At 42.1% G+C, this 15,255-nt stretch overlaps 1 protein-coding gene across 1 annotated transcript in view; it reads right to left on the bottom strand.

Annotated features, from left to right (window-relative positions):
* Window positions 1-1,739: 1,739 nt before the first annotated feature.
* Window positions 1,740-15,255, bottom strand: part of INTS7 (integrator complex subunit 7) — an 83,519-nt gene continuing 70,003 nt past the window's right edge. The window contains exons 17-20 of the mRNA XM_061383573.1: window positions 11,640-11,772; window positions 8,242-8,340; window positions 6,718-6,903; window positions 1,740-3,255 (exon numbers count right to left, since the gene is read on the bottom strand). Of these exons, the coding sequence (XP_061239557.1) occupies window positions 2,968-3,255; window positions 6,718-6,903; window positions 8,242-8,340; window positions 11,640-11,772 (706 nt within the window). The 3' untranslated portion in view covers window positions 1,740-2,967. The remainder of the gene's footprint in view (window positions 3,256-6,717; window positions 6,904-8,241; window positions 8,341-11,639; window positions 11,773-15,255) is intronic.

Raw genomic sequence — 15,255 nt, 5'->3', positions numbered from 1 at the left:
TACCGGGCTCCTCCATCCATGGGATTTTCCAGGCAAGAGTACTGGAGTGGGTTGCCATTTCCTTGGGAACCCCCTGTTTCTGTATTAACTAACTTACTCCTCACACCTAACTCACAAAGCATTATTATGCTTCCCAATTTGGGGAATAAGGAAACTGAGGTACAGAGAGATTGAGTAGCTTGTCTGAGGCCACCAATCTAGATAAGAGCTAGAATGTGGAACTAGACGGATTGGCTCTAGAGGTTGGGCTCTTAGCCAGCAGGTTACATTGCAAAGTCACTAAACACAGAAAAATCAGTCCTGCCTTCCTAGATCAGTTGGCCAGTGTCCTATGTTACTCTTAACAGGGAACATGTTCACTTCTTAACCAGCATGTTTATCTTTCCACAATTTTCTGCATCTCTCCTTGAGTATTCATTTTCATTTATTAGTGTAGTGTTGAAATTATAAAGTTTCCTTTTACCTTAAATAACCGTTTAACAGTTTGTGTCAAAAATGCAGTAGATATTATACCAAACGTAAAATCGAAGTGTCCCAAATCTGATTCTAACAGACACAAAATAGCCTCTTTTTTTGCTTCACAGAGTTACTTTTTACTCCAAACTATTTAGATGTGTTTTTATTTTAGTAATTCCTTTCCAATTGTGCCAGCAACCCTATAGTACACCAAATCAATGCATTTATAACTACAGCTATCAAAAGACTATCTTTAAAGAGCAAAAAATACAGGAATTCGGCAAATTGGTTTACAAAATTTGCTTCTTTTCTGGACAATTCTGCCTCGAAATGGTATCAGAAACCTGAAAGTTTCATTTTGTAAAGTTTCATTCTAAAAATAGCCACTTAAAAAAAAAAAGATTTTCCCCAATTTAAGGAACATTTTTTGGTCTTTAGTCTTTTAGATAACTGAACTCTAGACTGGAGTCACGGAGAAGGCAATGGCACCCCACTCCAGTACTCTTGCCTGGAGAATCCCATGGATGGAGGAGCCTGGAAGGTTGCAGTCCATGGGGTCACTGAGGGTCGGACATGACTGAGCAACTTCACTTTCACTTTTCACTTTCATGCATTGGAGAAGGCAATGGCAACCCACTCCAGCGTTCTTGCCTGGAGAATCCCAGGGACAGGGGAGCCTGGTGGGCTGCCGTCTATGGGGTCACACAGAGTCAGACACGACTGAAGTGACTTAACAGCAGCAGCAGCAGACTGGAGTCAAGCGGTCCCCTCTAATCCAGTCATTTTACAGACAAGGACACTGAAGTCTAGAGAAATGACATGACTTGCCCAGGCCACTGGGCTCACTCACCAGCGCTCACAGGGGAACCCAGGCTCCACCACACCGGGTAGACGGCCAAGTGGTTCTGCACCCACCCCCATTCTCTTCTGGCAAGTCTCCAGGCGTGCGTTCCGAGGCACTGTCACACCGGTGCACTGCGTACATCCGGGCTGCATCTGAAGCACGTCAGGCACATGGGACGCGGTGGATTTACACACATTTTATGACAACGCCCAGGCCACTGGCAGAAGTGCTGTGCTGGGACAACCGCTCCTGAAGCCAAGAGACCTTAGAGGGACCCGAGTTACCTGCCAATCAGGTTCACCAGCTCCGTGCGCACCGCCCCCCACCCCCCATCACATCACACATACACACAAATCCCGTAAATTCATTCTTTCCTTTAAACTCTACCCCTCCTTTAAGCCAACATCAACCTTAAAGAGAAAAAGGCAAGATGAGCAAAGAAATTTTAGAGATTTATTTTAAAAGAAAACTTCCAGGAATGTGCCCTGCGCTTCACCTTGGGAGCAGCTTCTGGCCCAAGTGCCCATATCAGCAGTGTCTGCGATCTTGTGATCCCTGATGTCTAGAAATCATGATCCCAAAGCACTGAGTGATCCCAAATCAGGAAGGAACAGTTAAATGACATCTAGGACACCGTGCTCAGACAAGAAAGTCTATTATTATTACTTTCATAATGGTTTTCAACCAGTATTGAAACAGAAAAAAAAAAGCGGTTTTCTGGCCTAACCAGAAAACATCTATTCCCTGAGCATTCCAAGTCACTGAGGTTGTATTATAAAGAGACTGCAGTTTCTAGACAATCAAGTCTAGCATTATCTAACTTGCCAAGAAGAACTTAACCAATCAAAGGAAAGGATCTGCCCGCCTAACTTAAAATATTAAGATACTAAATGTGGGTGATTTTTTCACTCTAAGAAATAAACAAAAAGTCTGTACTATATATAATCACACACATATTAGAAAAAACAAATTATTAATTTCCAATCTTTCTATCTAATTGTTAGCTGCTGTTTGGGTCAATTAAATGCTAAAACAATAAATTAAAATTGCTTTAGCAGGGAAAAGATAGGTAAATAGTTGAAATAATACGGCAGGATGTTTCAATTCTGCCAGACCGGTCATGCCCAGAACCCACAAGACCAGATGTTTCAGGGGACACTTTCAACTCCAACCAACTATGGGAGGACTCTGTTTCTATGCCCTGAGTAAACCCAGCACCTACTGATCAGAACTAGGATTTCCCAAGGCCCAGCTCAGAATTAGAGGTCTATGTCAGGCAGCAAGTGATATATTTGGGTAGAAAAGCAGTCAAATTTAGTAATTCAACGATCCCAATATGTGACTTTTCCTGAAAGAAAAAGAAAAGGCTCAGCCACAATAAAAGCAATCACAGCAAAACAACAAAAGTGTTAAAGATGAGATGAAGGGCTTGGTGGGAGAAGAAGTCAGGAAAAAATAAAAATCTTTCTGGTTAGGACCCCAATTATTTCTCAAACTAAATTTTTAAGAAAAAAAAAATTTTTTTTCCCAAGAATGTTACATTACAGAAACCAATGAATAAATGGATTCCGCATTCCAACGTTCATATCTTAATCCATAAGAAAAAGCAAACTATCTTCGCCCAACTGATCCGTCCCTGGGAAGTCTGCAGTGCGTCGGCTGCGTGGCTAAAACCTCGTGTAGGCATTTCGCTGCTGTTGCTGTTGTAGCGGCTGCTGGGCCTGCTGCTGCTGTAGGCGAATCTGCTGGGAGTAAGGGTCCTCCAGGGACTTCACAAATATGGTAGTGCGGGGACCAGTCTTCCACACGATACCGTTGGCGTCTTTCACAGAAGATTCCACCGTGATGTTGTGCGTGCCAAGAATGGCGAAGTTCAGCAGAAACTGAGTACTGAAGTAATCGTTATGAGGCTCAACCCGCTGCTCCATCTCATTGGTCATATTGTCAATGGGTATCTGGAATGAAAACATTGTTAAATGAGAGCAACAGCTGACACGCATAGAGGGGCATGCTGTGAGCCAGCCCTGGTGATAAGACAGCACTGTTTAACTCTTGCAAACAACCAAGAGGTAGGTATTAATACGATCCATGCTTCATGAATGAGGAAACTGAGGCAGGGAGGTTGAGTAACTTCTCCAAGGTCACACAGCTAACGAGCGGGGCAGCAGGCATCTGAACCCCGGCAGGCTGACTCCAGGGCCTCCACGCTCCATCATCAGGCGACAATGCCTCCTCTCTGTCCTTGAGCAGAAGGGGCTGCCTCTGCCTCTACCTTCTCACTCTCTACCTTCTTATGCTCTACCTTCTCACGCTGGCCGTCTGTTTTGTGACAGGGTTCAGAACATGCCACCCCAAGTAGGCTGCTGAGGCAGTTAAGGGTACTTGAAAAACAACAGATACAGAAAGGGCTTTCTGACCTGCCCCCCACACTCCTTTTTTAACCTAAAACACACGTCAAATTCTCCATGAGAAAGGGAACCTCCCTGCACGGGGAACGGAAGACCATCCTTAGCAGCAGAGCCTGGGAATCACTGAAACGAAGCTGCACAAACCAGCCTCTGAAGAGAACCCTCACCTTCCACGGTCTCCCCGCACTGTCCCAAGACATCTCCCTGCCTTACAGTCTCCTTGACTTACTGCCTCTAGCCCCAAACCCCTCTGTCTTGTCATTTTGTCAAGAATATTTTGTTTGTGTCTAAAAAAAGGCATTTAAGTTTTCTGTCCTGGTCACTTCTTTGGTCTTCATTCTTCTGTGAAGACGCCCACATATATGTAAAATGCTAATAAAACTGGCGTGCTTTTCTCCTGTTAATCTGCCTTCATGTCAATTCAATCTTAGGCCCAGCTGGAGACCCTGAGGGTAAAAGAGAAAGTTCTCTTCCCCATACACTTGCTAGATTAACCCCAACCCAATTTCCATCTTTCTTTATCCTGTGAAGAGATATTCTAAAGAAAGAGGATGCAAACATCTTTTTCAGGGAGTTTAAAATCTAGAAGACAGAAGAACAACATAATGTTGAGTAAATATATAGTTTCTCCAAATCCTAGCTAGTAGTGATTCCTCCTTTAACAAATTGACTGTTTTTTTTTTTCAAGATTTTTTCTTTTTTCGTGTGGACCATTTTTAAAGTCTTTAATTTGTTACAATATTGCTTCTGTTCTATGTTTTGGGTTTTTGGCCCTAAGATATGTGAGATCTTAGCTTCCTGACTAGGGATCGAACCTGCACCCCCTGCTTTAGAAGGTGAAATCTTAACCACTGGACTCCTAGGGAAGTCCCAACAAATCAGTGTCTTGTTCAGACTATCAGTATATTATGAAACATATTGATTAGTATATTATGAACACATTGGTTCACTTATTTAGCTAGATATTCAAACCTCTGTCCTTCACAGAACAGAATAACACCTGTGGATGTACCCTTATCTGTACCCAAGACGAAGTACGTCAAGAGTGACACTAATTCTAAGAATGCATATAGAGGTAATCAGAATGAATATTTGACCTGATTTCTCTATGTTTTTGTTGTATGATTAATTATATAAACGTGCCCTGAAGCTTTGGGTCTCTGCAGGCAGTTATCATGAGGTCAGTTTTCCAAAGACACTGATGTTACATTAATGAAATGAAGTTGACAACCAATTCAAGATCTTAGAGTTATCTGTAAGTCCTTTTTTGTTTTTTATTTGCACATTCAAATTCTGTAGGATGTTTATTTCCCTAAAGAATATGTCCACCAAACAAGAACTTCCTTAAAAGGACCAGAAACAGGCCTAGGAGGCAACCTGATCCCTCTAAATGGATGATGCATTTTAAGCTGCAACCTCACTACAAGTAACATTACAAGGCAATCATGTACCACCTGGCTTGTTAACATCAGCTTCTTGACTTTCAGCAATGTCTCTTGAGAGGAAAGTCAACAATGAAAAGACCTCGATTTAAATGTATGTTTTTTGAAAAACAGAAATCACCACTGTTCTTTCAAACTCAAAATGAGCAAAGAGCTGCAAACAAGGATAAGCTAACTATGTAAATTCTCATTATGATCTTCTGTGAGTAACAACAGAGATCACTGCAACATAAGAAAATTGTACTAAAAACACAATAAATGATTTTTTCCTTATTCTCCACACATCTACTGAGTGGCCACATAAGGTGCTGCGTTTTATGCCATGGAAGTCAAAAGAGAGAGAGGGAATGAAGACGGAGCCTTCTCAGGGTGGGTACAGAGCCCCCAGAGAGAGAGTCACCAAAGTAAGGCAAGCAGTGATGGCTTACACCAGACCTTCCTGTGGCTGTTATTTTACATCTTTACTGATACCCCATTTGCCTTGCTCTGGACCTGAGCTCACGGACGCCGACAAATAAACCCATTTGGGCATTTAAACAACTCTGTTCACACAACTGCGCACTTGTTTCCTTGTTCCACTTAGGATGAACAAATCTCCAAGCAACTGGCAAGAGATGTCTATAAAGACAGAACATTTTACATTTGGAACGTTGGTGTCTCATGGGCACAGATTCAGAATCTCAGCTTTGACTAACAAAGTAAGCATGATTTTGGCTAATCTACCTCATGATTTCTCAAAGCAGCACATTCCTAAGTCTAAATCCTTAACAAGAGGTTTTACTTCATCTGATCATTGCATATCAATATAGTAATTTTTTTTTTTGAACATGCTACCATTTACTTAAAGGAAAAATAAACAGATGTGTTCTTTTGGGGTCAAAGGGTTAGGGAGAAGTTATTCCCCACTCCTGATGCTTCCCTCCATGTGGAGGGACCTTTCATTAGATGAACAGTACCTGTGTCTAGGGGAGAAGGTGAATGCTACCGATTGGTAGGTTCTGGGGTGGGGGCTGGACTTGGGGTGCTAAGCACCTTCTCCCTCCCTTCTCCTTTGGGCTTCAGGGTACTGCTCCTCCTAGTTTCACGGGGCAGGCTCTTGTATGTACTGGTGGAGGCTGGTGAAGTGAAAGTGAAAGTGAACTCGCTCAGTCGTGTCCGACTCTGTGCGACCCCATAGACAGCAGCCCACCAGGCTCCTCCGTCCATGGGATTTTCCAGGCAAGAGTACTGGAGTGGGGTGCCATTGCCTTCTCCAGTGGTGGAGGCTGGTGGGAGAACGCAATTCAGAGCTACAAGGCTAGGCAGTCCTTGCTGCCAGGAACTGAGCTAGCTTCCTCCAGCTCTAACAGGGGTGACACTCCACTGCCTGGATGCTTTGTCTGTCAACTGGTTCATGCAGGGAAAAGAGAAGTGTTGCTGATTAGCTCCCTCACACCACAATACGTGCTTTTAACTTATGTCCATCTGTGTCCTTTGGAAGGTGAAGTACTGTCTGCTTAACCATGGAAAACTTCCATCAGTGAGTTGATAAAACCTGCATCACAGCTCTGCCTCTTTTCTACATTACCTTGTAGTCCTGCCCGGATTTACTCTGCAGTGTGGAGGACACGTTCAGACAGACGGACTGAATTCTGCGGAAGAGTCCGGGTTTAGACCCATGCTGGACGACCCCCTCTACCTTCAGCGCCAGCTGCTGGTTATTCTGGACCGCGATGGGCTCTGCAGGGTTCCGGGGGGACGGTGACAGGGCAAGCTGGAAAGCCAACACCAAAATGAATGCTCACAACCGAAAGCAAGCTTCCTTCCAACAAACACACCTGTGCCATTCGCTGATCACAGATTAAAATGGTATTTGCACACAGAGACACACATCCCCCTTTAATGACCTGACTGCTGGGACAACCAGACAGTTGTACCTTTAAAGTCTACGGTTCCTTATCCCCAGCGCCTCTTTTAAAATACCAATTTTTGTTTATTTGAATTTACCCCCAACAGAGGGGAACAGAGGATTAGAGAACAGTAAGGGCCCTTCTCTCTCTCCCAATTTATGAGGTGGGGCACTTCTTTGACAATGAACCAACTCCAGCAGGGAAATGCACTATGGAAATTTTCATGTCCAGTTGCTGTCTCTTTGGCCTTAGGTAATTTTAAATAGACTAAATGCAAATGCAAATGACTCCAAAATTCTAGGATTACATACACCACCAAGTCACCATGGTATAAAAGTCAATTTCCCAAAAAAAAAAAAAAAGTCAATTTCCAATGAAATTTTTTTTAAGCCAAAGACATTTTTAACCTCACTAGTTTTTCTTTCAAAAACATATTAAGAATGCTAAATACACTTTAATTATAGAAAGCTCAAATCTTACTTAAATAAAATGAGGGAAGAAATTGGATCTTTTTGATAATGTTGTTGAGCCATTAAACTAATCAACCCTGGAGACATGGTGCCTTTAGGACTTCTTATCTAGATAATCAATTTTCCTTATTATTCATGTCATTCTGAAATGGAATGTTCTATCATGTGCAGTCAAAAACATTCAAATGGATCCAAAAGTACGCTGAAGACATTTACTGATACGGATAATCCAGGGAATCTCTTGAAAGTGACAATTCCCCTCTTTCCCAACAATTTCATTCTTTGAATCAAAACAGCTTTTAAATTTTGAGTGGCTTACTCACTGACCAGCTCCTCAAAACTTGTTATTCACAGAAAAAAATGCTCTGGAGGTAGGGCTGGTAATGTTTCACTGGACCTGATTCATTCTAAGTTGGGTTTGAACAGGCTGATTAGACATGGATTCAGCTCAAGATCCTTGTGGGCTACTATGATGAATACCACTCAAATCATTCTTGAAGACAGGTCAGAACTTCAGGTACCCAAATGCCTATCACACTGCATTGGGTGCTGTCAGGTAAGAAAGGAGAGAAGGTTTAACTCCTAAATCAGTTGATGAAGGAAAGGCTTACAACTGAAGAGTGTAAGTTTTATCTAAACCAAAGGTAAGATCCCGAAACAGAGTTCTGCTCCCTGTCATCTTCAGAAGAAAGTATTAAACTACATTAACCCTGAGTGTTCATCCTATATTACCTTGATGCTGGTAGACTGAAGTTTCTGGAAAAAATATCTCTGAAATGAAAGAGGAACTTTCAGCAAAGAGATGATGGCATTGCAGAGGCATGCTGTATGCTGGGGGAAAAAAAAAGAAAAATGAAGTGAAAATAAATTTCCAAATTTCATCAATGAATAGTTACTTTCAGGAAGAAGTTTAAAACTTCCAATGTTCATGATTATTACGAAAGTACACACCAAGCAGGTTACCAGAGATAACACTTAGGAACTCATACATCTGTCAATCACTCCTGCTGAGGTCAGAGATTTACAGCCCCTGGGCCCACCCCAGAGGTATGTAGTTGCAGGTAACTGTCAACGTGCCAGTCTGGAGATGTGAAATCACATCTCATATCCCATGGTATGATAACCACACGGCATGGTTAGTAACCTGCTAGGAGGACTAGTCCATCTCCAATACTCTCTTCATTGCAAACCCAATACTTTTCAGCCTTTGGATTTTTCTGACATTTCTGCGGCACCTGACAATGGTCCTCTTCCACGAAATGCCCCTTCACGGCCCCTGCCCTCACTGTTTCTGCCTGCTCCCTTCTCCCATCTTCTGCCCTAAGATTCTCTTCCTTTGCTTGTTCCTTCAGTGTTGACACGTCAGTCCTTTTGTCTTCTCGGTCCACTTGTTCTTCACAGGCAATTTTCTTCACTCCCAGGACATGAAAAATCTCTATGTCATGATAACTTCCATGCATCGCAGTCTATCTCCTTCTGACACCAGACCTATTATCCAACTGTCTAGGTTTGACAGGTTTACAAACAAAACCTTCACCTCTCCCACTGTCCCTCTGTATTCTGTCTCAGTAAAGTATCAACCACTTGTGCACAGGGTCTTCTAAGCTGGAAACCCAGAGGTCATGTCTGCATCCTCTCACATCTGATTTAAAGTAAACAAAACAAAACCAAGCCTTGAAAATATTACACCTGAACACTCTTTATGTATCTGTTCTTCTCATTCTTCCTCCCATTTTATCCGTGTGGCCCTTACTTTGGATAACTGCAGGAGTCTTGTAACCACTCTTCTAATTCCATGCCCTCCAGGCCACGGCCTGTTCTGTTTCTACAGAGCCATAATGTACAGTCTTAGCTTAACCACTTCTCTCCCACCCCCATGTAAAATTCCTAAAGAGGGCCCCCACTGCCTAGGGGATAAGGTCCAAACTCCTGAAGACTGTGTTCAGAGCCTTTTGTCATCTGGCCTCTGCCCACCACCTCTCTAGTCCCAAGCCTGGGCATTATACTGCAGCAGTAACACACTGTTCCCAGGAGACATCATGCTATTTTCTGCCTCTGCTTTAGAACATACCGTCTTCTGCCTCGCATTCTCCACACTTCCTTACCTGCCTGGAAAACCCACATGCAAGCTCATCTTCTCTCTGGCTCGCACCTCACCTGCTTTCCCCACCCTTCAGCGTGAATTACTCTCCTTTTTGTGCCGCAGCTCTACTCTGCACAGAGCTCCATCACTGCACAGGAACTGTATTTGCTTACAGAATCTTTCTTTCTTATCAGACTATGGACAACTTGAGGGAAGATCCTCTTCGTCATTTTTCTATTCCTAGGATTCAATAAATACTTGTTGAACTGAATTTTGGGTTCAGAAAGTACCAAATCTATAAAAGACAATTTGGAAAGGGAATCAAGATTTAGTAACCACTCTTTTTATGCTGGGCCAGACAATGTGATAGGCATTAGGCATTATCTCACTTAAACTTCACAAAAACTCCATGAGGTAGATATTTTTCCACATCACAGAAAAGGATATTAGAAATCTGCCTCAAATCATGATCTGCTGATTGGCAGCAGTAAAACTTGACCCGAGGGGTCTTCTCTTACATTGCACACCTACTGAGCAGAAAATTCCCATTTCTTCCATTATATTCAGTGGGTTCAAATGTATCAAACTCAAGTTACTGTGTGGCATTTATTTAACTTCTTAGGGTGGAGCTTAGAGGAAATACGAAAATATTTTAACCAATGTCTCACACAAATATGTCTATTTCCTACAAAGATTATCTTTACAACCGTCCTTAGCAACCAATTTCAGTATCAAACAGCTACCTATGTCATTTCAATTCAGCACATACATACTGACAATCTAATGTGGAAAGCAGTGTGTAAAGCAGAGTCTCTAACCTTGATATCTAATCTGACTCTTTAATGACACATCCTGTCAATTTTTTCTAAAACACTTGATGAATGACAAGTTCAGAATGAGGAGAGCAGGATACAGAAGAGAGCTACAGGGAATCAGCACCCAGTATGTGGGCAGCGCAAGGGTGTGGGCAGCACAAGGGACGCCTCCAGGGTGTGAATTTCAAAGGCGGTGCTGCGGGCTGAATGTGCTGCTGGGTCCAGACCCACATGCTGAAGCCCTAACTCCCAATGTGCTGATATTTGAGGGTGGGCCTTTGGGAAGTCATTAAGTTTCGATGAGGACATGAGGGTGGGGTTCCCGTGACGGGAGAAGAGAAAAAGACATCAGAGCCTCCTCTCCCTCCAATTCCTAAGGACACAGCAAGAAAACAGCTGGCAGGCTAGCAAGAGAGCCCTACCACGAAACAAGCTGGTGGGCACCCTGATTCTGGACTTCTCAGCCTGTAGAACTCTGAGAAAATGGCCATTGCTTAAGGTACTATGTCTGTTTTTTTATAGGAACCTGAGTTGAATATGACATTGGAGAAATGGCCAGACAGGGAGGAGGAAATCTGGGTAAGAGTGTCAAGTGTCTTCTGTGATTGCAAAGTCAGGGGATAAAGAGCAGGTGCTCAACAGAACCAAAGGCACCAGAGATTCAGCAGGCTAAGTGGCCAGGTGTACTAAAGGACAGCACTGGCATCGCCTGGCAGGAACTGATTTACTGACAGTCAGATAATAAGCCCAGTTCTTTCTGTTTTAATTGACCAGTGGTTTTTAACCCTTGTGTCATGATAGAATCACCTGGGAGCTTTTACAAATACTAATGTCTGGGCCTCGCAGAGATTCAAAGTTAACTGGTTTGTGGTGGGGCCTGGATATTGATGTATTTTTTAAAAAGCTTCCAAAGTGATTCTAGAGTGTAGCCAAGGTTGAGAACAACTGCAATCTCAGTTAAACAGTTTAAAAAGGGGGAAAAATAGTTTCATCTGCGTTCTGGGAGAGCAGATTTGACATGTTTGTGTGACTACGTGGCCACTACAGATGTGTTAAGTAGCAGCTTTCACAGATTACCATCCTCACAACTACCATGCCTCAAGTACTGTACTAACCCTGTTATAAAACAGGCAGAGAGATTAACGTGCTGAAGTCACAACACAGTAAGCGCCAGAGACAGACAAAAACTCACTTCCACATAATAAAACCTCAATGAAACCAATGCGACTTGCCATGTAAGAAACAGGGGTGTATTTCCGATTGAGCGATTCCACCTCCTCCAAGACATGATTATATACAGACATCATTCTTCTCTCATATTCACTATCAGCATGGGCTGCTCCTGTAGACCCATATTCCTGGAAACTGAAGTCAAAAATCAGTATCAATGAATCAACGAAAACAGTAATTTAATGTCAAAATGTGTCAGGTACTTTCCACACACTCATTTAATCTTTAAAATAACGAAGTAGACACTGTTATTTTCATTTCACAGATGAGAAAACTGAGGCTTGGAGACGTGAAGTAATTTGCCTTCAGTCACAATAAGTGACAAGCTGGAATGCAAATCCAGACCTGATTTCAAATTATACAAGTCTTAATCACTTTGGTTGTTAGCTAGATGAAAAATGTTTAATTAAAAATTGTTCCTGCCATGAGGTGAAACAGACAAAAGATATCTGAAAAGGTAACTATCAATAAAGCCAGCAGACAAGGGCCAAATAAGCAATAAAGATATGCAAGTCATCAGATTATGGAAGGAGTTGAGGAATGTCATAGAAGACATCAATCTTGGACAAATCACTACACAAGTAGCAAGGATAAGATGTGAAGAGATGAAAAGTGTGGAGGGTATTCACAGCAGGAAAAATGGCATGAATCCAAAGCAAGCAGGTGAAATGCTCAAGAATGGTCAGCAGAGAGCTACCATATGGAACACGCTGGAAAAAGTTTTATCCAGATTTCTTCAATTTTCTCTCTACTGCCCCAAACCCAGAGATATTTTTCGAAGTATTTCTAAATGGAAAGAGGTGGCAAAACTGCATTCTAACTAAACTTCAACAGGGCTATTAGAAAATGCAATACAGGTAACTATGTTGTGTTAATACTTCTCTTATCACTCCCTTATTATCCTTTTAATGCCTACTATGCGCAAGGTGCTTCAGCTAGGTACTTTATAGAGGTTTTTCACTTCACCAGCACAACCACTCTTAAGAGACAGGCATCATTACTTACCTAGAGTTTATGTATAACAGGCTCAGGGAGATGAAATCACATGTCTATATTCATACAGCTAGGAGTGAGTCATAAGGGATTTACTCACTCCTAGCTGTAAGCGCATGAGTATCTGGCTGGCTCCTAAGCTTTGTTCCCTACTCTGTACTACCTCTTAAGTTGCATTAAGACAAGAACCAAACCTCATTTATATGGTGAACTTTAAGGAAAACTACACCACACAACAAAGCGTGATGATTTTAAGGTCTTTGACAAAGTGACCTAATAAAAGGGTAAAAAACCAGAATCCATTGTTCCACCTTCAATACAAAAGGAGTGTTCCTTTAATTAAAAATAAATTTTACTAAGATATGTTACAAAATCACAAAAATGCACCTTTCCTAGTCAGAACCCCAGTAACCACTGCAGATGGTGACTGCAGCCATGAAATTAAAAGATGCTTGCTCCTTCGAAGAAAAGCTATGACCAACCCAGATAGCACGTTAAAAAGCAGAGACATTACTTTGCTGACAAAGATCTGTCTAGTCAAGGCTATGGTTCTTCCAGTCATGTATGGATGTGAGAGTTTGACTATAAAGAAAGCTGAGTGCCAAAGAATTGATGCTTTTGAACTGTGGTGTTGGAGAAGACTCTTGAGAGTCCCTTGGACTGCAAGGAGATCCAACCAGTCCATCCTAAAGGAGATCAGTCCTGGGTATTCATTGGAAGGACTGATGCTAAAGCTGAAACTCCAATACTTTGTCCACCTGATGCAAAGAACTGACTCATTGGAAAAGACCCTGATTCTGGGAAAGATTGAGGGTAGGAGGAGAAGGGGACGACAGAGGATGAGATAGTTGGAAGGCATCACCAACTCAATGGACGTTAAGTCTGAGCAAGCTCTGGGAGTTGGTGATGGACAAGGAGGCCTGGTGTGCTGCAGTACATGGGGTTGAAAAGAGTTGGACGTGACTGAGTGAACTGACTAAATATTCCACTGTATGGATATACTACAATTTATTTGCTCACTCGTCTCTTGACATATTTGGCTCCTTCCAATTTTTGTTGTTATAAATAAAGCTGCTAAGAAAATTTGTGTATAGGTCTCTGTAAAAATGTTTTTCTCTTAAGTAAGCAGGCATAGAACTGGTGGTCATATGGTAACTGCCAAACAGTTTTCAAAGTGGCTGAATCATTTTGTAGTCCCAACAATGTATGAATTCAAGCTCTTACAACTAATTAATACTTGGCATTAGAGGGCTTTTTAACTTTAGCTGTTCTAGTGGGTGTTTATCTCACTGTGATTTTAATTTGCATTTTCCTGATATTTAATGATACTAAGCATCTTGTTATGTGCTTATTGGACATTAATATGTCTTCTTTTTTGAAGTGTCTCTTCAAATCTCTTGTCAAGAGCTTTTCTGGTGGCCCAGGGCTAAAGAATCCACCTGCCAGTGCAGGAAACACAGCTTCGATCCCTGATCCAGGAAGATCCCACAGGTCGTGGAGCAACTAAGCCCATGCCCCACAATTACTGAGCCTGTGCTCTAAAGCCCAGGAGACGCAACTACTGAAGCCCGAGCACCCTATAGCCTGTGCTCTGCAACAAGATGAGCCTCCTCAATGAGAAGCCCACACACCACAACTAGAGAGGACCCCCGCTTGCCCCAACTAGAGAAAAGCCTGAGCAGCAACGAGAACCCAGCACAGCTAAATAAATAAATACAATCTAAAAAAAAAAATCTTGTCAATTCTTAAAAATTGGGTTATCTTGAGTTGTATGGTTTCCTTAATATTCTGAACACAAGAACTTTGACAGAATATGTTTGAGAATAATTTCACCCTGCAACCTATCTTTTCATTTTCTTAGTGGCATCTTTCAAAGAGTAGAAGTTTAAATTTTTAAATCCAATTAAACATATTTTTCTTGATAGTAACTGCTATTTGTGTCCTTGCTGACCTCAAGGTCATGGAGATTTTCTCTCACGCAGTATTCTAAAAAGTTTGGAATGAATCAGGTAAGTGGGAAAAAAAACAGCCAAGTGGCCTAGTCTGAGAGTAGACAGGACTTCAAAACAGAAGGCCAGGATTTTGATACTGCCTAGAAAAAAAATGGTTAAGCCAATGCTTTAGGATAGAGAAATTTAAAATGCTTTGTTTAAATAGCCAAGACATGGAAACAATCTAAATGTCTATTGACAGAAGAATGGATAAAGATGCGGTATATGTACGATGGAATACTACTCAGCCGTTAAACAGAATGAAATAATGCCACCTGCAGCAACATGGATGGACCTGAAGAGTGTCGCACTGAGTGAAGAAAGTCAGACAGAGAAGGAGTATTATCATATGACATCCATTATATGTGGGATCTAAAAAGAAATGATACAAATGAACTTATACAACAGAAAGAGACTCACAGACTTAGAAAACAAACTTATGGTTGCCGGGGGTCAGGGGGAAGGCATAGTTAGGGAGTTTGGGAAGGTCATGTACACACTGCTGTCTTCAAAACGGATAAGCAACAAAGACCTACTGCACAGCACATGGAATTCTACTCAGTGTTACGTGCCAGCCTGGATGGAAGCGCGGTTTAGGGGAGAACGGATACATGTGTATGTATGGCTGAGTCCC

The sequence above is a fragment of the Bos javanicus genome, chromosome 16 (assembly GCF_032452875.1).
Source record: "Bos javanicus breed banteng chromosome 16, ARS-OSU_banteng_1.0, whole genome shotgun sequence".
Lineage (NCBI taxonomy): Eukaryota > Metazoa > Chordata > Mammalia > Artiodactyla > Bovidae > Bos > Bos javanicus.
Note: the sequence above shows the minus strand (reverse complement) of the source record. Positions and strands in the feature narration are given on the sequence as shown.